The sequence below is a fragment of the Gopherus flavomarginatus genome, chromosome 16 (genome assembly GCF_025201925.1).
Source record: "Gopherus flavomarginatus isolate rGopFla2 chromosome 16, rGopFla2.mat.asm, whole genome shotgun sequence".
In the NCBI taxonomy this organism is placed as follows: Eukaryota; Metazoa; Chordata; order Testudines; family Testudinidae; genus Gopherus; species Gopherus flavomarginatus.
Window position 1 is genome coordinate 21,437,426 of NC_066632.1, and position 27,000 is coordinate 21,464,425.

The following is a 27,000-nucleotide window of genomic DNA, read 5'->3' on the forward strand; positions in this document are numbered from 1 at the left end:
GACTTTCTACGATACGTTAGGTACTGTTTTGTACACGATAGTTTTAAATGTCCCAAACAATGGGGCTTCTATCCCGTCACTTTGTAGACTGGATTCAGGAGTGCTACTAACCTAAATTTTCCCTTTATCTCACCCTATAGCTCCAAGTTGTACCCCTGTGTACCGTACTGCCTTTAATAATTACTCTCCCTCCTTGACATTTATACCCTTCAATAATTATGGGCTCTCATATTCTGTCCACATATCCCTGGCCCACTACCAGTTACTTCCATAGTTCTGTATTTCTAGGCAACTAATTCCCTTCTGCCCTCTAACTGGAGACATATAACAACAAACTCTCTCCACTTTGATACCTTATTGGTAACACCTTATGCAATAACATCATAACAGACCATTAGAAAGGGCAGATCTACACTAGAAACTTATTTTTCTCCCGTCAACATACCTACTGCCTCTCATAGAGATGGATTAGCATCTTCACTGAAGCACTGCAGAGGCTCAGCAAGTGTAGATCTGCCCAAAGTGCCAGTGGGGCCAGTGCATTAAAAGCATCTATACAATATTTGATTGTAAGCAGAGACTGACAGATATGTATAATATAGGTACAAGATGTTGTGAATGTGTCCAAGGAAGTTAACCTTTCAGTGCATAACAACTTTGGAAGATTGCATCCACTTCTAATCAAGGGTATGGAAAGGATACTGTTGAGCAATGTGTGAAGCTCTCAAGCTGTGACACAAGAAACAAACTGGAAAAATACTCATTTTCCATTGCCCCATTAGAGTTTTGTCAAGGAAAGCTAACTTCTAGGATGAACTTTGGGGCAATGTTTTGAAACAGTAGCCCATCCAACTAAACCTTGGTAAGGTGGTGCAGGGTATATTTGGATAGGACGAGAACTAAAGCCTTTCTGGATGAAGAGAGCCAAGTTATAATTAGCCTGTACACCAATAATCTAGGAGATATATAAAACTGTTTCAGGTGGTAATTAATGTGACAGAATTCTGGGTATAGTAGCCCTTAACTATTAGCAATGAGAGAAGATGAGTGGATGAAAATTAATGGCAGTGTAAAGTCTTCATCAAGGATCCCATGATTGTCTTTTGCCCAGGCATGCTGAGCGTGTGCAATTGATATCTCTAGGCACTAAGGAAAAGATCTTAAAGGCCAAATTCTTGCTCAACTCCCTGAATCAAAACAGTACTTTTTGCTTTTTAATAACATCTATTTTTTACTCCACCCTCCCATAAGAACTCAATTCATTGCCTTCCCGGCATTGAAGGAGGACTTCTGGCTAGGTACTGCAGAGTTGACTTTCTGCTAAGCGTTGCAGCATCTCCACCAGGTGTGGAAGCATGCTTGGTACAAACCCTCCATTGTTACCAGCGATTTAAGGTTTGCATATTGAACGAGCGTGAGCACTTAACTTAAATGTACTGTTTGGCAGGGAATCTGAAAGTCATTCTGACTTGCACCAGTGAGCAGTCCTAACTGCATGTGCTAGCACCTGCTGCCAAAATCCTTTCTTGCCTGTACATTATTGATGGACTGGGCCATATGCCAGAGACTTTTTAAGATCCCAGTACAGCCTCCCAAAGCACAAATCCTCAACCCTGTAGACAAATTAATCAGCTCCAGTTCTGATTTAATTACTTTTACACACACACATTCTTGTTTCTTTGGGTATTTTGGGAAGGAGTTTCCTGTTCTTTTCTTTTCACTCTATAAATTCTCTCTCACATGCGCACACAGTGCAGGGCTTGCTGCTGATGCTGTTTGTTTGCTGAGAAAGATTCTTCAGTTCCAGCTTATTCATTCAGGAGCTGTCGAGTTCAAAGCAGGAAGTGTGACTCACTTAGTAAACAGCAGAGTCTTCCAGTGGAAGGCAGAAACCCAGTATTGGATTTCTGTGGGAGATCTGCAGTCTGGTTTTGGTTGTTCGCCACCACCACTGGGTCTTATGATTTTTTTTTTCCGGATTGGATGTGGGCAAGGCCCCATAAATAATATGATTGTATGGCTGTGAGGTGGCTGCATTATTTACCTCTTTCCTCCTAGATGCCCCAACTTCCTAAACTGCACTAGAGAAAAATGTTTCTGTAGGGCAGCTTAGGAACTCCACTCCAACAGCGTCTCCCTGTTCCCCACCCAAGACACTGATTCTGCCCCATTTATTTAGTCCCCACTCCCCAGCTTCCAAGCTATGCAGGAACTGCTAAGCTCTTAAACTAGCTCTTCAAATGGCCCTTAATGGACCAAATGGCTATTTCCATTTCATTTTTAATTTGTATTGTTTTTCTGTAGTGTTCCTGACGGGTATCTTAGCGCACTGTCATGCCATTGAATTTATCCTCGAAGCACCCTAGTGAAGCAGGGAACATTATCCTTATTTTATGGTGTGTACTAGGGACGGAAAGAGTCAGTAATTTACCCAAGGTTACACAGGAAGACCTTGGTACTGCTGGGATTAGAATGCAGAATGTAATAATCCTTATTTACTTCCTCATTGTAGTGCATTTTTAGATTTATTTCAATAAAATTGATGGTTATTGAATAAATTTTTAATTAGCTACCACTGTCACATAATGTAATGCTGTTCTGTTCCACCAAGCAGCAGCAGCATGGTGCTATGGATGGGGCACCACACTACGAGTCAGGAAACCTGATTCTGTTTTCAGCTGTTCCAATGAATGCTCTTTGACCTGGCCAAGTTACCATAACTTCAGTCTTCCCAGCTGCGAAAGGGGGTTAATAATCAGACTCGCCTTTTGTAGAGGGCTTTGCATTCTACAGATCAAAAGTATGAAGTATTATTGGCCAAGGTTTATTTTAAATGCTTGCCTAAAGTTAGATACCCAAATGCATAATCAGGCCTCTGAACAAAAGTAGCCTGACATAAGTGCTCATCACTCACAAATTATATTGGAATCCATGAGAGAAACTGATCTGTATTGTTGAAAATTAATCAATGCTTTTATTTAGGAGCCCAACTTCAGTCAACAGTGGTTGAAAACTTTTGGCCATTTTTGGTTTGAATTAGGCAGCCTTGGTGCCCAAGGTCTGTCAGAATACCCATTCCATTCTAGGGGGGGGTTATGCAAGTCGCTGGATGCTTTCCTTCTATACCATCCATGCAGGATCACAAATTTCATCTTTCTGTCCCCCCTCGCCTAGGGTAGCAGATGGATCCTCAGCACTCTAGGAAATTCCTTTTTAGCAGGAGAGTTGGCTGACTGACCTAACCATCACATATTAATCACTGGTTCAAATTGTGACAGTGTGGCGCTCCTTCCAGTTAGACAAACTGAGTTCCAGGCACTTTAAGATACTAGGGCTTGTCTACACAGGAGTTTAGTGCAGAATAAGTTCAGGTGTGAATTCAAAGCACAGTAGCTATTCTGCACTGTCCCCCCTCCTCTGTGGGATGTTCTTATTCTGCACTAAGGGCACCATTGTGCAGTTTAACATAGTCTACTTTAAAGCCACTTTTAGGGCAATATGTGCTTGTTCCTAGGTGGAGTTAGCACAGAATAAGCTAATGTGTGAATTTAAATTGCAACAGCTACTCTGTGCTAACTTTATGTATACAAGCCTGTAAAAACTGCAGTCCTTTCTGCTGTGATGGACATTCAAGGGGCCTTTCAGACAAAGTAGATACCTTCTTACTATGTAGCATTTTAAATAAGATTTGAGGTTTGTATCATATGGCCTTGGACAACAATGTTCTTTCCTCACTACTGTTATGTAGTGTACTACAGTGGTTCTAACTTATTTGATTGCTACCCTCCCCTTATTTGTGTCTGTAGTATTTTACGGCCTACTCTCTCTCTCTGCCCTCCTCCTCCCCCGCCACACAAGAACATATATGGCAGCCCAGGTTTGAAGGCAGAGCAGAGAGCGGTGACTGCTCTCTGGTCACCCAGTCTGAAGGCAGAGCAGGTTCTCATGCCTCCCCAGAATACATTCTGTGTCCCTCAGTTTGAGAACCTCTGGTGAACTGTGCACCAGATGGTTGCCACCCACATTTCAGTGGAGTTGCAGGGTACCTGAAGCTCTTTGGGATAAGAAGCTATAGAAATGTAAATTATTTACCCACTCACATTCAAAGGTACTACCTTTCTGGCTAAGGAGGGGCTAGATGCAACTTTCTCTAATACTTGTTATCGCTGTTGCATAACAGACAGGAAAGTCAGCCCTTGAGTAATCTAAGCTACTCTGTCCCACTGCGGACTAAGGGTATGGCTACACTTGAAACTTCAAAGCACTGCACGTAAACCACCTCCTCGTGGGGTTTAGCTTGCAGTGCTGGGAGCCGCGCTCCCAGAGCTGCGGCACTATTTACACTGGCACTTTACAGCACTGTATCTTGCAGCGCTCAGGGGTGTGTGTTTTTCACACCCCTGAGCGAGAAAGTTGCAGCGCTGTAAAGCGCCAGTGTAGCCAAGGCCTAAGTGTGCCATCTCTGCACTGCTTCCAACCTCTGCCAGAAGAAGAAACTGCTTCTGGGAACAAACCTGGGTCTTGTAAATGATAGTAGCCACTAGACTGATTATCTCTCTTTTCATGTCTAAGTTTTACTGCATAGAATCATTTGAGTGCAGATTGTAGCTGCCATGTTGTCTGATGTAAATCTGTGACAGTTTATGGGCATAGTGAGATGCACGGCTGCTTAAGAAAATGGCAGATTTTGTAGGTTGGTCATATCAGGAGTGGCAAACTTGCTGATTTTTTGCATGTTAACCCTAACTAAAGAGATTGAACATCAAAAGAGCCAGTTAGCAGTCTTGGTTTCCTAATAACAGAAATAAATGTGCCTGTGAACAGAGCCTGAAATTTCTGATTTTTTTTTTTTTAAACAAGGAAAGAAATGTGAATTAATCATAGTCCAGGATGTAAGCACATTTTTAAAGTAAAAGACATATCCACATGGGTCTCTGGAGCTGCCTGAGCCAAAAATAACATTTCAAGACTTAATCTGGATGCGGTTTGAGTGAGCGAGAGTGTGAGTGTGTGTTGCCCAGAAATGCATCAAACATGCTGTTTTCAGGTCGGACTATACTAGCCAGAGATTTTCTGATTTTCATGAGACACTAATAAACAGGGAGGAAAACACCTTGTTCTGTAGCACTGATTTTAAATTGGGAAAGGCACTAGATACTTTACTGTCTGCATCACAAAATGTTTAGGCATAAAGACAGAAGTGTCCATGCTCAGAGACTAACAAAGAAAATGACTTAAAACACATACTCTGACTAGATCAGTTTAGACTGTCAATGCATGTCATAGCATGATCACCATCTAAGTGATAAATCATGAGAAAATGTCCTTTCAGTTATGGCTTCTTACCCTCATTCTCATTATTTACTGATCTAATCCTTTGTCTGTCAAGTATATCGAAGGGCTTTACAGGAATTAATTATGGCTCTCAGTACTACTGTCAAGTATCAGAGGGGTAGCTGTGTTAGTCTGGATCTGTAAAAGCAGCAAAGAATCCTGTGGCACCTTATAGACTAACAGACGTTTTGGAGCATGAGCGTTCGTGGGTGAATACCCACTTTGTCAGATGCATGTAGTGGAAATTTCCAGGGGCAGGTATATATATGTGCAAGCAAGCTAGAGATAACAAGGTTAGTTCAATCAGGGAGGATGAGGCCCTGTTCTAGCAGTTGAGGTGTGAAAACCAAGGGAGGAGAAACTGGTTTTGTAGTTGGCAAGCCATTCACAGTCTTTGTTTAATCCTGAGCTGATGGTGTCAAATTTGCAGATGAACTGAAGCTCAGCAGTTTCTCTTTGAAGTCTGGTCCTGAAGTTTTTTTTGCTACTACTGTGTAAGTCATAATTGTCCCCATTACGTAGAAGGGGAAACTAAGTCACCCAGTGAAATGAACTTGGGTCCGGGTGACACAGCAGGTCAGTGGAAATGCTGAGAATAGAACCCAAGTGCCCAAATTCCCCTTCCCTGATCTAACACATACACTGCATGCTGGTTTTGCTTATTGGTTAGGTTTAGGTTCCCCTCAGCTCTCTTCAGAACAATCCATTTACCCCCGCGGTAGGAGCATTAAAGTGTATGTGCTGTGTACTTCAGAGAGGAAAATCTGTCCTTAGGAATGCTTCAGTAACTAGCCCAATAACTTGCGAGCATCCATTCCTTCCTTTTTTCACCCTGTTTTCTCTGACTTAATTCACACACGTGGTGTCACCTGCTCCATCAGAAGGACACAAGTAGAACCATCGTGGCCAGTTGCTCAAAAGAGCTCAGCTCCTGTTTAGCCACCAGCCTAACTTGCAGTACATTGGGTGCTTTTGAAAATGTGGCCATATGTCGCAATGAGAGCTGATGACCGCTTCTGAAGATCACTCTTCGTGTGATGGTCTGCCTGCCTGTGAGCCTTTATGTTGTAATAACACAGTGGGAGCAAGATAGTGGGCAGGGACACAGGCAAACTTCTGAGAAAATTCTCCTTGAACTCACAACTTTGTGCACCTCACACACAAATGTAAAAATATACAAATCAGCTCTACCATTGGTATAATAGAATGCAACAAGTCATTCCAACACCAGCTATGGTATTGCCCCAACACCTGCTCTACAGTGAAAACAGATCTGTCTGGGTGCTAATAGAGTCCCCACTAGATAATTATAATGATCCAGTCTGGCCTTAAAATCTGTGAATCACTCTAGTGTGTGAACATCTTATGAACATTAATGAATTTATTCTCATCATCCCTCAGTCAGACAGAGAATCGTCATAATTTTACAAAAAGGAAACTGAGATGAAGTACTTGCCCAAGGTCACATAGGGAGTCTGTGGCTGATCCGGGAACCCACATCTCCAGAACCTTAATCACAAGCTCATTCTTCCTTATTATTAGTAACTTAAAGGCCATTCCATTCTGAGAATTAAAGCGAGGGTGGGAGGAGGGGCAGGTGACCTTCCTGAATAGAGTTTGGCTTCAGGGCCGGCTCCAGGCCCCAGCTAAAGAAGCAGGTGCTTGAGGTGGCCAAAACCAAGGGGCGGCACTCCAGCCGCTATTGGGGCAGCATGTCCAGGTCTTCAGCAGCGGGTCACTCAGTCCCTCTCGGAGCGAAGGACTTGCTGCCGAATTGCCACCAAAGAGTGGAGCGACACGATCGCACTGCTGGGTTGTTTTTGTTTTGTGTTTTTGCTGCCTGGGGTGGCAGAAAACCTGGAGCCGGCCCTGCATGGCTTTCTTTGAATGTTAACTACTTGTGACTCATCGTATCTACCGTATGCTGTCTGATGCATCTCGTGTAAGCATGTGCCTGTAAATTTACTACTGCAATAAAGGACATGTTTTAATTCACTGCTAACGGTGTCCAGCAAGATATTTATACCCTGCTATGCCATTAGCATGGTATCTGAGTGCTGCAAAATCATTTGTGACACTGTAGTTAGTTAGGTTGGGTCAACATTTCATTTTCCCACTATTAACAAGGGTTTATTAATTTAGCTGTAAAAACTCATTGTGGGCTGCAGCTTGGTGCAAAAGATCTTGGCTCCCAGTCTTTTTTCATGCCAATGAAAATGTGCCGTCTGCTCCCACTTTCACTTAAAATTTCCTTTTACAAGTGTATTCTGTGGCGCAGTTTGGAGCCTTGTAATTTAGACCCATTATGTTTTTTTTTTTTCCCAAGGAGCTAATGTATTTCATAATTGGAGTTACTTTCTTCTTAAATTACTTGAAAAATATGTCTTTATGGCCCAGAGATTTCTGTGTGTGTATGTTAAGCTGTTGGGCTCGACACAACAGATTTAAAGGCACTTTGAGTGCTATCTTCATGCCAAATGCAGTCTGCTACCATTTTCCTCTTTATTACAGAGCTTGCCCCACAAAAACTACTGGTCCCAGCGTGCTCCACCTTGCTGTTTGTGCCCCGGCTGCATTGTACCCTGGGATCTGCAAGTTGTCCTAACAAGCAGCCAGTGTAGCTCTCCCATTGCCTGTATCAGTTTTTGTGGGCTTTGTAAGTGCAGACTAAGGGCAAAATCCTTGCTTTTTTTTTCTTCCTCATTGAGTTGAGGGGAGTTTTGCCTGTGTAAAGACCTAAAGTTTGTCCCCATGTACTTTATTCTCTAGCTCCTTATTACATTACTGAAATGTACCAGCCCATCAGGAGTTATTGTAGCTTTTAAAATAAACATTTTAAAATTAGTGCATTTAAAATTACCAAAATGTTTATTCCGTTGGGCTGTCACAGCCTGTTGGATAAAGAATGCAAACTTTCCAACCTAATAAGCCCCAAATCTGTCTTCTCTGGAAAACTTTTACTGTCTCTTGGGTAAATAAACGCAGATACTTGTTTACCCAAATGCTAAATAATCATGCACACACTAAATACATTGTATCAGAGGAACTATGGGTCTCTTGTAGGAGCATGCAAGGCCAAATGCAGCCTGGAGACTCCTAAAAACAAGCCTGGAACTGCGTGAGGAGGATGAAGCTCCTCCACTGAGGTTGTGTAATCTAGTGAATTCAACCACCATCTTTCAAAGAAGAGAAAAATGCAAATACTTATGTCTGTGTGCATTTATCTTTAAAATGTAAATTTATACACCAATCAGGTAGCGGTGCTGCAGCTTGGCCCGTAAGGGCCACATTTGAAATAGTGGGGTACCTGTAGTCTCTTGAGTTTTCTGTCATAAGCTGTTTTTCCTCCTCTCCTTGATGCATATTTAATGTTTATATTGCACTAACAACCCAGAAACTCCTAACAAGGCCTTGATCTTGATGTCGTAGCCTGTGTACAAACACATTTAAACGCATGATACTTGCCCCAAAGAGCTGACAATCTACATCATCTTCATTTGGGGACAGGAGGGAAACAGCCAACTTCAGGCTGAAATAACACAGAGGACGTGACAGATGCTGATGGGAAGAAATTAAATATTAAAGCTGATGCTGTGGCTGTAACTCACTCTGTTTGTTTTTTGTTATACTCCACTCACTTTCCCCTCTGTGTTAAATGACATGATTTAGCCTCCAGGTTTTGGTGTTTGGAAATATACGTAGAGAGATATATTGTGTCTCTGAGCATTTATGTGTAGAGGAAGAGAGCACTCCAAAGCCTGTAAGACCACATAAAGATGTTACATAGAGCTGTAATGTGGAACAGAAACATGAAGAGTGCCCTAAAAATTCCCAAGATGCAACAAGACACGATAACTGGCAATTAAAATAAATTCTAGAGTACAAAAGCTGCAGAACCCAAATCACAGTTGACTAAAAGACCTGGCTCTTCCAGAGCATGGCTTAGTTTTTTAGGTGGCTACAGAGATCTCATTATTGAAACACACTGAGCTATAATGTGACGTTACCACACTTCCTTTAAAACTCGTTGCCACATAACCATCCTTTATGGACAATAAATAACCTTGATTCCCATTCCCAATGGCTTCTAGTCTTCTTGCTGCTGCTTACAGTCTTGTCAAACTAAAAAAAAAAAAAAAAAATCTTTCCACTTTTTTACCTAGCACCAGATTGTAGTGTCAAAGAAACAGGACTTGGACCTGTGGGGTTTCATGTTTGGTGTAACTGCATATTTACCATTTAAAGCTACTGCTGATGCTTCTAGATACATATTTGAAACTCCCTTTCCCCTGCCCACATGTATTATTTCTTTCTCTCTTTGCCTTAACCTACTTCTTTTCCTCATACAACTGCTTGTCATTGTCTCTCAGGGAAAGAGCAGGACTGGCAGCTGAGTATGTTAGAACCAGACCAGTAAATGCACCCCTGCTTTATGGCATGATGTAAAAAAATGCTGGAAAAAATCCTTTCCCTCTTAAAAAACAAACACACACACACAGGCTGAAAATCCTGCACAGTAACAATGTTTTCAGCCTTTTAATTTTTCTCCCCTGTCCAGTATTTTCTCAGCATAAATGAATTGGGCAGATGTAGCTTCAGCTGAACATTGAAACAAACAGGATCTGCTTAGACATCATCATCAGCATTAGGTTTCAGGTGGCTTCTCAGACTTTGAAGAGAGGGTACCCCAGCAAGAGGATAAATATTATTGTGAAATATTACAGGGGGAATATGGAGGGTAAATAAAGTGGCATTCATGCTTCAATCCAATATTTCACAAACTTCTAGAGGTAGAAACCCTTTTGATAGAACTACTAAAAATGCTTTCAGGACCAACAAGTTTTTTAAAGCTCTGGCCATGGTCCGCCGTTCACAGACACTTTTGAGATGCCATTTGTTTGAGGGATGAGGCATATTCTACAAAATATCTTCTATGATAATAAAGGGAAAATAAACTTTTTTGTTTTGTGTAAACATTAATACGTATTATTTCTCTCTCCCCCACTATTATAAACCTCCTCTCAGTAATGCTGATTAAGGAAAGCTACAAGGTCAACATGTAGCTTCCAGGGACACGTATCTACTTGGAAAAGAATCTAGACCCAAGTGAGCGTATAGAGATCAAACTGCCAGTTTGCACTTTAGCTGGTTCACAGGTACAGGTGTTCCTTTTTTCTTTTTCCTTTTCTTATAAAATTCTCTGCCATGCAGGAGCGATTTCTAGAAGCAGGAGGATGTCAGAACAATACTGCACAACTACTGGATGAATAAAAATCCTGCAGTATGGCCTCATGAAATGCTCTGAAGCTAACAGTTTGTCGCAGTCTATTAGGAGAGGCACAATCCATCCTCTGGTCTTTTATTGTTATTTAGCTTAACTCTTTCCCTCCTTTTGTACCTTTTTATTTCAAAAATGCAGAAATTGAGACAATAATTTAAAAAACGAGTCAGCCCGTAACACTCCTCCAGGGACAAGAAGGGGGTGAATCCTTTTGTTTGGGTTTTAAATGTGACTGCCATATCCCCAGTACTCCCTTATCCTCTTGAACTATTGAAGCAAAGCCAAGTTCAGCAGCAGCACCCAAAAGCCCTTGAATGCACTTTTATTCTGTAATTATGCTGCAGGTGGAATTTAGATGGCATCTTTATTGCGCTTGAAATGTGTCGTCCTGGTTCTGTGGGAGCAGCATTTGTGCAACTGTGCTCTTCCATGCCATTACAAATAGCCATTGGGCATCGATCTCAGGCAGTCTCGCTCTGTCCTGCTCCATAAAACCTGGGCCCGAATTGCCTTGCGGATGCCAGTTCCATTACACACGATCCAAGAAGTTAACCGGTCCCCCTAATAGTGAATAATTTATCTCTCCGTTAGGCAGTAATAAAGTGGTACACTTCACAGAGCACTGCGGTGAGGATAATTTGCATTTCCTCTTTTGGTTATGAGTGACTGCATGACCCCTGCCACTTTTTTTTTTATATTTAAAATTTGATTATTAAAAGTATTTTTCCCTGTTCACCAGAAGCCAACATAATGGCTTTTTCATTTAGAGTGATGTGCTCAGACCCCGCTTCTCAAACAATCTGTCCTGTTCTGTTTTTGCTTAACACAATGTAGCGGTTATGTTACAGCCTCTCTCAGGTGGCTTTCACCCCTCCCTTTCTGCACCCCACCTCCGCTGCAGGAAGTACCATAAAATGCATTTATTCACTCCTTTTAAATTGTTTCATTTCAGAGGTTTACAAACGAGGACCACCTGGCAGTTCATAAACACAAGCATGAGATGACATTGAAATTTGGTCCTGCTAGAACCGATTCAGTCATCATAGCAGGTATGTGCTGCTCAGTCCTGGTCAGCTCTGAAAATGGTGCACATTAATATAGCCTGACTGTAAGATTAATACTAGGGACCAGATGTACTGAAAAACGTCTCTACCTCCCATAAAAAGCTCTTGTGATCTGCATTTAATCAGGGGGAAAGGAAAGCCAGAGGCTGCTTCCAAGTTTCTACTTTTTTCATTTTTTATGGTAGTATCAGGTTTTGTAGGATTTTTTTTTATTTTTATACTCACCCTTTTTATCAAGACTCTGGAAGATTTACAGACAAAAGGTCTTTCACATTTCTTCATGCACTTTGAGGATGATGAACAAAAGCTGACAAACTCCGTTTCCTCTCCTCAGCCCAGGTGTCAATTTTCTTGAGCTTTTAGGCTGGCAGTTAATAAATTAAAACTCCATCTAGTGCATTGGCTACTGCCGAGAGTGCATTTGTGAAGCCCAAATGAGTTGCTCTGGAATGACTCTACACAGTCAATGCAGCCTTTATAAGATTTGAGAAAAATGTACATGGTTGTCTGGCAGCAGATCATTGCCAGTTATGGATATTCTCCCACCCTGTCAATCCTCCTGCATTTTGGTTTCTTAAAAGGGGGCAGGGATTGTGTCACCCATTGAATGAAACTGCTGTTATATAGAAAATGTGAAGGGAAGAGGGAAATCTTTTTTTTTTTTTTTTTTAATTTTATTTAAAAAACTTCACGTGAGAGCCCAGTTTGATCTCTCCTGGGGGCAGAGGTGAGTCTCTAAATGGACAAACGTCGTGTCACCAGATTTGGTGCTGATGAAAGCAGTTGCAACTCAGTCCACTTCTTACGGCCTTGAGATTAATCACTACATAGGGTGGATGTTTACTGAGTTTATCTAGTTTGGGAAAATTTACGGTAAAGGCAGAAAATACTTCCTAGTGGGGACATACTGGTTATGGAATAGTATTCATAGAGAAGTGTTGGAATAGTTGTAAATCAGATTGTACAAAACCCTGGCCAGGAAATGCTGGGATGAATATTGAAAACCTTGGATAGTATTCCTTTCATTCTGTGAAGTTGAAGGCTAAGAGAGACTGCATGGTGCGCAAAGAATGTTCTTTCTCCATTGCTCTACCTCCCAAAAATAGAGATGCCGGACGGGTTGCAGTTTTCATTTGATAACTCTGAAGTATAAACTGGCCAATCAGTGATTTGGGGTTCGCGGATTAATAATGATCAGTTAATTACGTTTTAGATTTTCTCAGCTCTGTTTAAGGTGCTATCTCCACTATAGAAGGAAACATGTAAGTACAGGATTCTGTTGCTATTAGCTGTGTTCATGATATAACATATCTTGTTTTCTGGGTGAGCAGAAAGTCTGTGTTGTAATCATCCATGTTGTACCATAAGTCTTGACTCATTTTTCAAATGCAATTATAATAGGGTTTTCTGTCCATTCAAGAATGCAAGAAAAATAGCATTACACAGCTACATCACACCTGATTCTGACTGAGATTCATAGTGGCACATGGTTCTTTCTGTCTTGCAATCTGAAAAGATTAGGGCTGTAGAACTGCTTGTTTACACAAGTAAGTCTTCTCTTCACTGCCAAACAAAGTGTATCCATTGGGTTTTTGGTATCCCAACATAAAACCACAGTGAAGACAGGGCACTTCAGTTTTTACTTTGAGGTAAAATAGGTGAGAAAAGCAGTATATCCAGCCCTGGGGTTGACCTTTTTACTTTGCCATAAAAATGAAGTGCTGGTCTTCACTGTGTTTACTGCAGACCCATGCTTATTAGTTACCCCAAGGTAAAAAAACAAAACAAAAACAAAAAAACCCAACTTTTTTTAGCAGTGAAAACTGGGCCTAAAACATGCAGAAAAGACTGAGTCATGTCTTAACACTGTGAATAGTTCTACATTGCAACTAGGTCCAAAAGCCTTTTCTGTTTGATATTTATGTGGTCAGTAAAGGACTATTGGTAGGGCCCTAGAAAATTCAGGGCCCTGAAAAACACATCACAAACCGTGAAATCTGTTCTTTTGTATACTTTTACCCTATACAAAACAGATTTCACTGGAGAGACAAACATTTCTTGAACTGGGGGTCTCAACCCAAAAGGGGGCTGTGCCGGGGGAGGGTGTCACAGGGTTATTGTAGGAGAGTTGCAGTATTGCCACGCTTACTTGTGCATTCCCTTCAGTGCTGAGTGGCCAAAGAGCAGTGACTGCTAGCCAAGGGCCCAGCTCTGAAGGCAGCAGCTCAAAAGTAAGGGTGGCAATACTGTGACCCCCTAACAATAACTTTGCAACCCCCTCACAGCCCTCTTTTGGGTCAGGACCCCTACAGTTACAGCACTGTGTTTTGAAATTTTAGATTTAAATATCTGAAATCATGATGTTTACAATTTTAAAAATCCTAGGACTGTGAAATTGACCAAAATGGACCATGAATTTGGTAGGGCCCTAATATTGGCGGTCTTTATGAATGCTGAAGGGCACATTAGTTCTAAGCAGCTGGATGTAGGACAAAGCATAATTTCCTGTGTTCATAAATCCTTTGTAGGACAAACACCATTGTCAACATTTCTGTAATTTCCTTTTCTCCTTGATAGCCCCTGTTTTTGTGCTTGGTTGTTGATACAAGGTGGCCTCCATTGAAAGACAGGAGATTCAAGTTATTCCTCTTGTAGCAGCTTTGAAGTAAAGCACAAAAGGACTGTTTTCCTTAAGCTTCCATCATCAACAAGCAAACAACTTTCTGCTTGATCGATTCAAACAGAATAATATGCTAGTGATGGGCTCCTGTTAACTGGACTACTGACTAACATCACAGGCAAAAATGAAACTGGCTGGGTGAGCTGATCTGGATAATCAGGAGACTTTCTGCTGTGTAGACTGAGCTTCAATTACAAGCTGAATTGTGGTTCCATGGCCTGTGGTCAGCTATATTAATACTGTACCAAACTGGCCATTTCAGTCTTGCAGAGAGATTATTATAATGAAGTAAGGTGCTGGTGATGGTAATTTGCTCTTCTATATGGCCTTCCATTCCAAGGATTTCAGAGTAACTTTTGTGCATGCTAATTAATCCTCAGCAATCCCTGTGAGCTGGGTGCTGGTGATGGTAATTTGCTCTTCTATATGGCCTTCCATTCCAAGGATTTCAGAGTAACTTTTGTGCATGCTAATTAATCCTCAGCAATCCCTGTGAGCTGGGTATCATCCCTGTTTTACAGATGGAGAAACTAACACACGGAAAGGGTTTGTGACTTGTTCACACAGCAAGTCAGTGCCAGGGCAGTTACTTTAAAAATCACAATACCACAAGGCATTTCTGCTTCTTCAGACTATTATTTTTTTTAAATCTACTATCTTGAAGGACATGCACAAAACGTTCTGCTTCCCTGCAGTACCAATTCAGCAACACGTACCATTCTCAGAGTTGCACTGATGCCAGGGCAGGCCCTGATTTTAAATAAGGGAAGGTGCTACAACACATTGTTTTCAGTTGTAGTGATCTTAGTGCAATTTGAAATATGTTATTTTTGTTAATGCCACAGTGTTTGCCAAAAGGACAAAATTAACAGGAAAGTATTGTCACTTGCTTTGTGAACACAAAGAAAAATCCTAGAGGAAAAACATCCAAGCTTCCTAAAATAACACAACTGAATCTAAATGTTAAGTGTGTATTGGGAGGAAATATTCCTGGTTTGTCTTGTCCTGTGAGATGAATAGAGTAGTTAAAAGTAATCCTGTGACCTCACTTTGATTCTTTTGTTTTTTGTGTTGCAATCTGAACAGATCAGACTCCGACTCCAACCCGTTTTTTGAAGAACTGTGAGGAGGTGGGGCTCTTCAATGAATTGGCCAGTTCCTTTGAGCACGAGTTTAAGAAAGCCACAGAGGATGATGAGAAAAAGGCAAGAGACAGAAACCACCATTCCAATCAAACTGAAACATTCACAGATTGTAGGGGCTGAAGAGGGAATTATGCTGTTCTGATGAAAGGCATATGTTGTAGGGTAACTAAGTGTTGTCTCATAGATTTGAAATGCTCAATCACATACTTTATTTAGTAACTTGTGTGACTTTGGCTGTGCTACAGTCTGAGTCCCAGTTAGATCTGATTTTAATAACCTTTTGTTACTACAGCTTTTTGTCATCCCAATCCCCCCCACCGCACCCCCCTTTTTTTTTAAGTTAGTACCCACAATTCTGATCTGACATGTCCTGGCAAAGGAATGCCTGAGAAGTACCAATACCTTGTTAACCACGTAGGCTCTGATCCAAAGCCAGCTTGGCATCTCTTCATTGATTTCAAGATCATTAAAGAGCAATTCCCAGAGCCATGTCTTAAAAGCATGGTTGTGGAAATAACCTTTTTGACCACGTTCTGCCTTTCCTGTCTCCAAAGGATAGGAAAGAAGCCAAGCTTTTGTTGTGTTCTTCTTGAGTTCTGAGCAGTTGCGTGCTGCGTATAAACAGAGAGGAGGTTCCATGGCAGAGTAAGAGTTTATAGGTCTAGAAGACAGCAAGATCTCAAGCAACTTAAGAGATTCTTTCCAACCTTCCACCCCTGAATAGCAGCAGATGCATGTTGTACAACTGCACTGGTATTTTTTAGACTGGCTTTGAAATGTATGAAATTGGCAATTGGCAGCTCTGTTCACAAACACGGCTGCATAAATCTGTTCAAATATAACAAATTCAGAGTTAAAGTAGAAAATTTTGTCATTCACTCACTCATTGAGAACCAGGTGTCTTTCAAACATTCGTTGATCTTACATCCTGGATGTGCTGCAGTTCCTAGGCACATTGAGGTGGCATGTCATGCTTAACTCTGAATTCCCTGCCTTTCATTAGCTACAGCCCAGAACTTTAATATTCTTTGAGGGTAGCTAGAATTCGTGGTTTTCTATATAAATGGTTGAGCAACCCACAGTCTAGCCAGTCATTTTATATGTACGACCACCCATATCCTGTGCTGCCTAATAGCTATAGTTAGGATTCTTAGACTTATGGGTGTTTTTTAATACAACTGCAGTTAAGATATTTCCAGCATCAGCCAGGAGAATGCAGCAACTCAAAGCATGGGCTGGCTTCAGACGTAGGGAAAGAATTATCCCTCCTAGAAGTGCCCTCCACACGCTAGAGCTCAGACCCAGATGGTTTGTCACTCAGTGAGCCTGGCTAGAGATGCATTTGTGAGATGCTTTGAACACTTGGCTAAGTTGAGCCCAGTTACTGCTGTTTTGTTTTGTCTTGCTGTTCCAAGGGTGGCCTGGACACCAGCATGTGCGTGTTAATTAAAAACATTGGCATAGTGAGGGCTCCCCCGGAGGCGTTTTAAGTGGTTTGAAACTTTCCTAAATTTTAATCTCTTCTCTTCTGTGATTTAACAGTGAAACGTCCCTGCTTAAGAGGGCAAGTAAATGGTGACTTCATGTATTGAAGGCAAGGCTGCTGCATAACTCAGCTATAACAGGGGCACTCTAGGGCAGTGCCATTCAACTAGAGAGATTGTTCATCAGGGAGAAGAACCATAGATGCCTATTTTGACTCTGGTTCAACTCCCCATCTCCCACAATTGTACAGTGTCCCACAATGTTAGTGTCACCCTGGTGACGTGGCTTTTTGCCACTCAGACACATCATCTCTCTCTTCTTCTCTTCCTTGGTGCCTGCTGCAGAGGCTTGGCTGCTCAGCTGTCCCCTGCAACCTCACATAAGAGCTCCTTCTGATGTCCCTGGCTTTTATGGGATCCATGAACTCCATAAGAGCTGGGGTACTGACGGAGCCACATCCAACTCTGGAGCCAAAGGCTGAGTGTCTCTTGCTTTTAGAACAGGGGTGGGCAAACTTTTTGGCCCAAGGGCCACATCTGTGTATGTAAATTGTATGGCGGGCCATGAATGCTCATGAAATTGGGGGAAGGGGTGAGGGCTCTGGGTTGGGGCTGGGGATGAGGGATTTGGGGTGCAGAGGGTGCTCTGGGACCGAGGGGTTCGGAGGGCAGAAAAGGGATCAGGGCTGGGGCAGAGGTTTGGGGCATGGGAGGGGTCAGGGGTGCAGGCTCCGGGCAGCTCTTACCTCAAGCAGCTCCTGGAAGCAGTGGCATGTTCCCTCTCCAGCTCCTATACGGAGGTGCGGCCAGGTGGTTCTGTGCGCTGCTCCGTCCACTGGTGCTACCACTCCAGCTCCCATTGGCCTTGGTTCCTGGCCAGTGGGAGCTGTGGGGGTGGGCGCAGCATGTGGAGCCCCCTGGCTTCCCCTATGTGTAGAAGCTGGAGCAGGGACATGCCACTGCTTTCGGGAGCCATGCAGAGCCACGGCACGCGCAGAGTGGGGCAAGCCCCAGACCCTGCCCCCCAGCGGGAGCTCGAGGGCAGATTAAAACATCTGAAGGGCTGGATGGATGCGGTCCCCGGGCTGTGGTTTGCCTACCCCTGCTTTAGAAATCTGCACTGTACACAAAAAGGCCCCTGTCCCTTGACAGGTCTGTTTCTGTTGTTTGACTGTATGTGCCACCAGCCAGGCAGTTCCCGCATGCTGTCATGAGTGTGTTTGCCTCATCCTCCTTCTGGGCAGAGTCTGGGGGAGCTAAGAAGTCAATGCTAACTAGTTAAAATGGGGCATATAGTGCCCTTGAAAACTGTGTAGTGGCGGGTTGCCAGATTCAGGCATATGGTTAGGTTTTAGTTTAATGGGGTGCTCATAGGTATTTAATAACTTTCATGACTTTGTGTTTGCTTTTGATGATCGGGTAATAAAATAATTGAGGCTGATTTTTACAATGCTTTATACCTCTTCTGTGAATGAAAGTGCCTTCTGTAACTTGCAGGCGTTTGCTTTGTTACCTGTTCTACTTAGCGGAGCCTTTTTACCAATAGAAAGAATTCCACGTGTATATGTTACTGAGGAACCACAAAGCACTGGCCTTCTGGCCCAGGGAATGTCTGTTTTTTGTACAGCACTTACCACCATGAGGCCCTGGTCCAGGACTATGGTTTCTGCCTGCCACTGTAATGCAAATAATAAAAAAAAGCCTTTGGTAAATGCTCCTAGGTGCAACTAAGCAGTGGCCCTGGAAACTAGTTGTGTGTTTCGCCAGTGGTATGAAATTACTTTCATTTTAATGCATTAATATTTTCCCATTAGAATGCTGGACCTCTGGACATGTCTCTGCCCTCAACCCCAGACATCAAAATAAAAGAGGAGGAGCCAGTTGAGGTGGATTCTTCCCCTCCAGACAGTCCTGTATCCAGTCCGCAATCCCCACAGATCAAAGAGAAGGTAGGTTTCCTGGGCCATTCCCACTTGCTGTAATTTACCTCTTTCACCAGGAGAACTGATTCTAATTACAGTAGAATAAGTTCTTTCTTCACTTAACTGCCAAGGCTTGAGTTGAAGGTTCTGTTCCCTTCCTTCAGCGGGAAAGTGAAGAACTGATTTTACATTAAAACAGATTGTCATTCTTAAGTTTCCACACAGATTCCAATAATGAACTGCTACCTTTTTTTTAAAAAAAAGAGGGCAGTCAGATTCATGGGGAGGCTGGCATCATACTGACCGGGGTAAATCTGAGGAGTTTTTACAGTCACTGGGGTGTGGGCGATCAAGCCTTGTGGTTGGAGCAGGAGTTATGCCTACTGGTTGGAGTTGAGGGTCAAAACCAAAGACAGCATCAGCTACCAAGCCAAAGGTCAGAGCTGGAGACAGTCAGGTGCCAGGCCAGGGGTCTGAGCCAGAGACAGCGTTGGGGATAAGGCAGAGGAGCAGGGGCCTGGAATAGGACAGGACTGCATGAACTGGGAGCAGACAGGGGTGTGGGATGGGAAGACAGGAACCAGGAGGAAGCAGGGAACAGGAACTGGGAGCAGGCAGAAATGCAGGGCTCAGAAGTCAGATAAGATGGAGGGGTCCACAGTGGCACCAGCCAAGGATTCCTCTAGTTGCTCGGACAACTTCCTGGTTCATATAGTACTCCTTAGCCAATAGGGGAGCTTTGGGGGCAGGCTGTCCCTTCTCTGGATCCTTCACTAGTTACTCAGGTGAGCTGGTGGGTGGCAATTGTGGCCTCAATGCTGCCTGGGGACCTGTGGGCCCAGGTTTGAGGACTGGGATCCCTTACAGGTTTCTTCAGATGAGAAGCATCTCTGAATAAATAAAGCGTTTTTTATAGGGATGGGGCCACTGTGCCCTGAGGATTGTTGTAGTGACCCAGAACATGCACCTATAGAATAATATAGGTGGCAAAACTGTTGGTTGCATAATTGTGCTTTGTACCTATTCCAACTTGGGCTGGAGCCACTGGTTTTTAGAGGAGTGGTGTCTAACCATTTCTGCAGGACTCTGGGGGTTGGGACTTAGGGGTTCTATTCCCGGCTCTGCCACTGAATCACTGTGACCTTGGATAAGTCCCTTCCCCACTCTGTGTCTGTTTCCTTATTGGGGTGTTGTGAAAGTTGGTTTAATGTTTCTAAATCACTCAGATTCTCAGAAGAAAGATGTGAGAGAAGGGTATATTATTACGATGAGGCTGATAAAGTATCTGTCCTTATTTTTGTTTGTTGATTCTCTTTAGGAGATCACTTCAAAGCCGGTTATAATTTCTACTCCTACTCCAACCATCATGCGTCCAGGGTCACTGCCACTACATTTGGGATATGATCCGCTACATCCCACTCTCCCCTCCCCGACCTCTGTCATCACCCAGGCTCCACCTTCCAACAGACAGCTTGGGTAAGAAAGATGCTAAGACTTGGACCGAGATTTTAAGAATTTGGTGCCTAAAGTCAGGCTTTTTAAGTCTATATTTAAGTGCATAAATGTTACCTGATTGTCAAAAGCACTGAGCTATGTGCAACTTCCACTGTAGTTCCATGTATTTCGGGGTCTAACTGTAAATGCTGTCATGAGAACTAGTTTTAACATAAATTAAACTAGGACAACCCCAGGGAAAGAAAAATAGTCCAATCCTGATATCCTTCCACTGGCAATGCCTGCACTGCATATACACCTCTTCCCCAATACAACGCTGTCCTCGGGAGCCAAACAATCTTACCGCGTTATAGGTGAAACCGCGTTATATTGAACTTGCTTTGTTCCGCCAGAGCGCACAGCCCCGCCCCGGGGCGCTGCTTTACCACATTACATCTGAATTCGTGTTATATCGGGTCGCATTATAGCAAGGTAGAGGTGTAATATAGGAGGTTTGCCCAGCTAAGGACTTCAGAACTGTACTTTCACAGATTTGTTTTGCCAGAGGCTCATGAGTTGCCTTTGCTACCCAATTAAAAGGACAAGACTTAAATAAAACTGCAAAGTGGTTGAATCTTTAGTATTTTGGGGATTTTCCAAGACAGCTGTTTTTTCTGAAGTGAAACCTCTATAACCTGTTGGCCTCCTTCAAAGTCAGGTTTTGCTTCTGTAGCTATTTGTTTTCAGATAACCCAATGACCTGCTCTTCTGGCCCCTGGAATAATCTAGACTCAAGGCTGAAGAGCATTCAGTGAAGTGGTTATGAGCGCATTGCATTGTGGGGTAGTTTCAACCCTATATATAAAAGGAAGGCGCCTAAATGATCCAGGAAATACATTACAATGGGCCTTCAGGAGAGGTATATTTAGCCCTGTCTCTGTTCTTTGGTGTCAGGATGCTTCTGTTGTGCCATGGTTGTTACTTCTTTCTAATTACCCTCTTTGGATCTGGGTCTTTGCATTAACAAGGCCATTTTTTTGGCTGCCAAATCATATTTTTGTGTGTGTGTGTGTTTTAACCCCATGGCAGCATCAGTCCAGACTTCCTGACGGAAAGGTCTAAATCCTGTCTCCAGGCACCTTAAGGGTTAAGTGATTGTCTTTGTGTTTTTGAGTGTATTGTGTGTGTTTCCATAAACTAGACTCAAGCTCAGGTGTAATGCCGTCTTCTGGAATTGAGGCACCAGAGCATTGCCCTGCTTGGAGAAACAGAGAAGTGAAATCAGGACAGTCCATGTATTGAAGCTAGAAAGTTTGGCCTGTAGTGGAACTTGCAGGGATGTCAATGGGACTGAGAATAAAGGCAGGGTATGAACTTCATGTGGCTAAACTTTTGGACTGGGATTTTCAAAGTAGCCTGAAGGATCTGGATACCCAGTTTCTATGAGAATTGAATGTCTAGATTCCCTATGTGGCTTTGAAAGTCCCACCCCTAGTCGGTAAAGGTATGAACTTGAATCTGGCCCAATTTTACCCCCTGTGACTTTCACTCCTACCCCATCTCACCATTACCTCACACAGACCCCACAGTGTAATGTTCTTAGCTTAGCCAGCAGCGACTCATCATCCCTCTCATCAGGGCTAGGAAGAAGGGATCGTAGCAGCGGATTTTCTCCCCACTGCCCAGATGCCTGCTCAGCACCAGCCCTGCTCTTCCTCTCCTAGCTGTTCTCTTTGCCTCCATCTTGTGCTATCATGAGCAGGGGAGAAATAGGAGAATCTCCCCTAATAAAAAATAGGGGAGAATGCAAGGAGACCACTGTCCTGACCATGTAAGTTCAGACACAGCTCTTTCATCCCTCTCCCACACTCTTTGGACAGCAACTTTTCGAGTGGTGGACCCCGACATGGTGGAGTCAGGGGGAGAGAGTATATCACTGCAAGTCATCACTCTTAAATAGTAGTGCACTCTACGATCGAGGCAGGCTGCCCCCATCCCTTATTTGTCACTGCATTCAAAAGCTGGATAAGCAATTTAGGTGGGTGTTTCTGCAAAATGATCAGCAGGGAGAAAGGTTGTTGGCATTTTTAATATCGTCATTAGGCTTCAGCGTAAACACCCCTTGGCAATGAATGGAGCTCTTCGTGTTTCTCAGACCTATTGTTTCAGGCGTTCTGCAGACACAGCCGTCTGTTTAGAATGTTTTCTCTGAGGGTTAGCAGTGTTTTTAAATGAAAGTCAAATTAATGCACAGTCTCATTCTGCCATGAGGGCTGTATTAATGCATCTCTCTAGCCACAAATTGAACAGTATGTAGGAACAGTTGATCTAGCACCCCAGCCTGCCTCGTGCATCTGTTCATATGCCAGTAGGGGGCACCAAAGCAGCAGCAGGACTCCACCGAATAGCTACAGCAGAGCATCAGGGACACATTTACGTGTCCTGGTGAGTGTTACATTGCTCCCCTGAAAACTATGGCTGAAACCCAGCATTGGTTCTGTTTACTTTGCTGTGTGTTTTGGAGCAGAGCTTCTGTTTGCATTGGCACAGAGAGAACTCAGGTGGACTACTTCCTCCTTCTCCTGAAACAGAGAGCTCAATGTGTAATATTTGGTTATCCTCACCCTCTGTTCAGATGAGTCCAGCTTGTTAAAGTCCAACATCCCTTCTTAGAGGCATCTGGTCTTTGTGCTTTAGCAGCCTTATGCTTTTTGGCAAGCAGGCCAGCAAGCTTACATAGAGGAGTTAAATAAGGAGAGCCGTAATGCTTCCATCAGCATATCCTGCCAGCACCAACCAACAAATGGTTGTCACACAACTTTGCCTGAATACCCAAAATGTGATGTTATCACGTCAGTTAATACATGTTAAGAATCTCATGTAGCCAAGGCAATGTGTACTTTAACACATGGTAAACTGGGCTTTAATTCGACCAATTTAGCACATGCTAAAGGTGCTGTGCTTGGTTTATGCTCGACTTTTAAAACATGTCAGTCGGCCTGTGTTAGCTAGCATAATGCTTTAAATCCTAGTCTAGACAAGGCTAGAAATCACCTGTATCTTGGTGGGGTTGGGTGGGGGCTACTTAGTCTTGTCTGTACAGTATAAACTTGAATTGACACGTGAGCTTGAATTGTGTTTCTCTAGGTCTCCCACGGGCTCCCTCCCACTTGTCATGCACCTTGCGAACGGACAGACCATGCCTGTCCTCCCCGGCCCTCCTGTACAGATGCCTTCTGTTATATCGGTAAGAGAAACTTCCAGCATGTTCTCTGTGGTAAAGAAGAGGACAGATTTTCTCCTGCCCAACATATGCAGACGCTTTCATTTGCAAAATTAAAATACATCTACCCCTCTGTGTGAGATAAGCCTGAAGTGGAAGTGGGCAAGGGCTGATGCTAGGAAGGTAATAATAACACGCCAGTCACACTAGAGGCCTATAAGGCTGAAAAATAAAGCCTGGTCTGGGCAGATGGCTCACACCATTGATCCAGGACTGGGAACTGCAGGATCTCTGATTAGTTGGTTGTGTTTGGAATGGAATGCCTCAATTGAAACCATTCGAGCTTACAGAGAACGTGTTAGTCTTCGCAGGCCAGGAAAGCCGCCCCAGCCTGGGCAGTGTGCAAAATGGTAATTTATATTTAACGCTGCAGGTTTTACTTCAGCCTAAGGAGAATTTTTCAGGAGACAAAATTCACAAATAAATATACCTACTGGTGGACTTGTGTGTGTTGAGTGAGTCAGCCTGTGCAAATCCTGTTTCTCCTGCTGGGTGGGTATTTTGTGTTCTGAGTCGGTGATTCCAGTAAACTAGTGCCTCAGGTAGAAGGACTGCTGAAGTTGCAATCCACCAGTGGGGATGGGGGGATGCACATCTGAATAGCCAGTATGCTAAGAGTTTGGCATTTAGGACATCTCTGTATTTTCTTGAAGTATAACTCATGCTCCTAGCACCTTTCATGAGAGTATTTCAGTGTGTCTTATCAAACAGAACTAAAGCTCCATTTCCCCTTTTTAGGTAAGCCTGGCAAATATGCCTGTTTTACAGATGGGGAAGCTAAAACTTAACCAGGATGTTGCTGGAAGTCCATGGTAGAACTGGGCTTAGAACCTAGATTTCCCAGTTTTCATGTTCCTCTAACGGCCACCTGGCAGCACTGCACCCTGTGGTGAACAGATTTTCTGGGTGTGAGGGAAATGAAGGAGACCTTTCACCACCAAGTATAGTATATTTCGCTTTCTGTCGTCAGCTGTGAGTTGCCCTTGCTGTGCTCTCTTAAATAGAAGCTGTGGCCACCACAGAGGTGACTGCCCACCTTTGAGTGATTGACGAAACAATCCCTGTGGCCATAATTATAAAGTTTGCCAAACACTCTAGGCTCTCTGCATTAAAGGTGCTTTGTCACATGGTTATAATGATGCCATTTCATGTGGGACGCTCCACTAGCAATGACGTAACTTCTCAAAATGTGTCTGCTCTTTTCTCCACATGTAGCTGGCTAGGCCAGTGTCCATGGTGCCCAACATTCCTGGTATTCCTGGTCCACCCATCAACAGCAGTGGTTCCATTTCACCGTCAGGCCTTCCAATGCACTCTGAGGCTAAAATGGTGAGTTCCAGAACATAGAGAGAAGCCTATTGACCTGTGCCAGGGAAGATTGCTTTGGGGGATATATTCATAGAATTGTCGTAAAAGCCTTCACTTATCTCACTTAGATCCTCCAGAAAAGAGTTTGTTTAGAATCTCTATACTCGTGGCCCTCTCATCCTTCTAAAGAGACACCAAAAGCTCTTGAATAGATAAGCTCAAATTAGTGAGCTGAGACCGCTCCTCCCTGAAATCCTTGGCAGCAGTAAGAGTATCTTAAAGCAGTGTAGGCACACTGAGAGCAGGTGTTATAAATATATAAAAAAGTAGGAATCTGTTCTTCATTAAATCACCCAGCACTGCCAGTCTGCCATATGGACCTTACATATCATTGTCAAGGCAAAGATTCCTGATCCGATCTTAAATATGGGACATGTTGTAAAGCAGTGGATTCCTGTTCCAGTATGACAGATGGAGTGGAGATGGGGGGAGGGAGGAGAGAGCCAAGAGCGGAGCGGCTGTGCTGTAGTGATCTGGCAAAGGACTCTAATAAGGGTTTTCAGTAGGATGCTCTTCCAACTGTAGATTTATGAAGGAATTTCTTTCGCCGCTTCCCCGGCTCTTACAGCACACGTGCTGGGTGCACACAGGAGGAAGGAAAGTAGGGATGAGGCGGAGGGAAAAGTAAGTTTGGATACAAAGACAGTGAAAGCACGTTTGTCTTGCTGAAATAATATCAGTGGGGACTTGTTTGCAGTCAGGGCTTCCACATTATTATGTGCGCCATTGCTGCAGTGACCTTGGTGCTTACAGGAACTGCTACTTCAATTCCACACTAGCTAGGCGTTTGCAAAGATTCATTCTGCATTCGTGCGCTGAGCTGAAACTAGAGCAAGGGTGGACAAACTTTGGGGCCGAGGGCCACATCTGGGTGGGGAAATTGTATGCGGGGTGGGGTTGGAGTGCAGGGTGTGGGAGGGGGTGCAGTATGCAGGAAGGGGCTCAGGGCAAGGGATTGGGGCAAAGAAAGGGTGTGTGAGGGGGCTCAGGGAAGGGAGTTGGGGTGCGGAGTGCAGGAGGGGGCTCAGGACAGGGAGTTGGGGTGCAGGATGGGTGTGGGGCATATGAGGGGGCTCAGGGCAGGGAGTTGGAGTCCAGGAGGGGTGCGAGGTGCCGGCAGGGGGCTTAGGGCAGGGAGTTGGGGGCAGGGTCCAGGAGGGGTTCAGGCTCCAGCCTGGCGCCACTTACCTAAAGCAGCTCCAGGGTGGCCGCAGCGCAGATCGGGGCCAAGTCAGGCTCCCTGCATGCCTACCCTGTCCCCAGCCCCACACTGCTCCAGGAAGTGCTGTGGTACCTCCCCTGAAGCTCGCATTGGCCGCGGTTCCCCATTCCCGGCCAGTGGGAGCTGCAGGGGAGCGGTGCCTGGAGGCAAGGGCAACTCACAGAGCCTTCTGCCCCCTCCCAACCCGGGGGCCGCAGGGACGTGGTGCCGGCTGCTTCTGAGAGTGGCACAGGGCCCACGGTGCCACAGGAGGCCATCCCGCGGGCCGGATCCAAAGTCCTGAGGAGCTGGATCCAGCCCGCGGGCCGTAGTTTGCCCACCCCTGAACTAGAGCCATTGTGGGGGCTAGGAGGGTAAGAATTCTTAAACTCTGTTATATGTGTGTAATAATATGCCCATGCTTCAGTCTCCTTTCACCTAGGTTAGTGATTGTGTTAGCAAAGACCTCTCTTAGTTTGCACAGCTTTGTTTATTCCCTGCTGTGTCCCTCCCCATGTGTCAGATCCCCCTCTTAGCATCTGAAGGCTGTTCAGTCTCCACAGTCCATTTGGTCCACTGTCCTTCTGCAGAGACTGCCAGCTGGGGAGCTAATGAGTGCCAGTTGCTGTAGTGATTTTGTGATGTGGACACCTGTCTGTTCTGAACTGGATTGAGAACCACCATCTATCTTCATGTGGGCCACCCAACACCTGCCAGATGATAACAGCTTTTGGCTGGATTTGAATCATCCTTTGAAAAGAGCGAAGAATAAGTTATGTTAGGGCCTGTGTCTCCGAGGCGAAT

General features: G+C 44.0%; 1 protein-coding gene across 7 annotated transcripts in view; it reads left to right on the forward strand.

Annotated features, from left to right (window-relative positions):
- The window catches only part of LOC127035685 (cyclic AMP-dependent transcription factor ATF-7), a 113,975-nt gene that overhangs the window by 61,008 nt on the left and 25,967 nt on the right, over positions 1 to 27,000 (forward strand). For all 7 annotated transcript variants that reach the window (XR_007769900.1, XM_050925915.1, XM_050925916.1 and 4 more), the window contains 6 exons: positions 11,568 to 11,664; positions 15,446 to 15,564; positions 18,803 to 18,937; positions 20,229 to 20,386; positions 23,492 to 23,591; positions 24,843 to 24,956. Coding sequence is in view for 6 of the 7 variants with exons in the window: in XM_050925915.1 (XP_050781872.1) it covers positions 11,568 to 11,664; positions 15,446 to 15,564; positions 18,803 to 18,937; positions 20,229 to 20,386; positions 23,492 to 23,591; positions 24,843 to 24,956 (723 nt within the window). In the remaining variant the exon portion in view is untranslated. The remainder of the gene's footprint in view (positions 1 to 11,567; positions 11,665 to 15,445; positions 15,565 to 18,802; positions 18,938 to 20,228; positions 20,387 to 23,491; positions 23,592 to 24,842; positions 24,957 to 27,000) is intronic.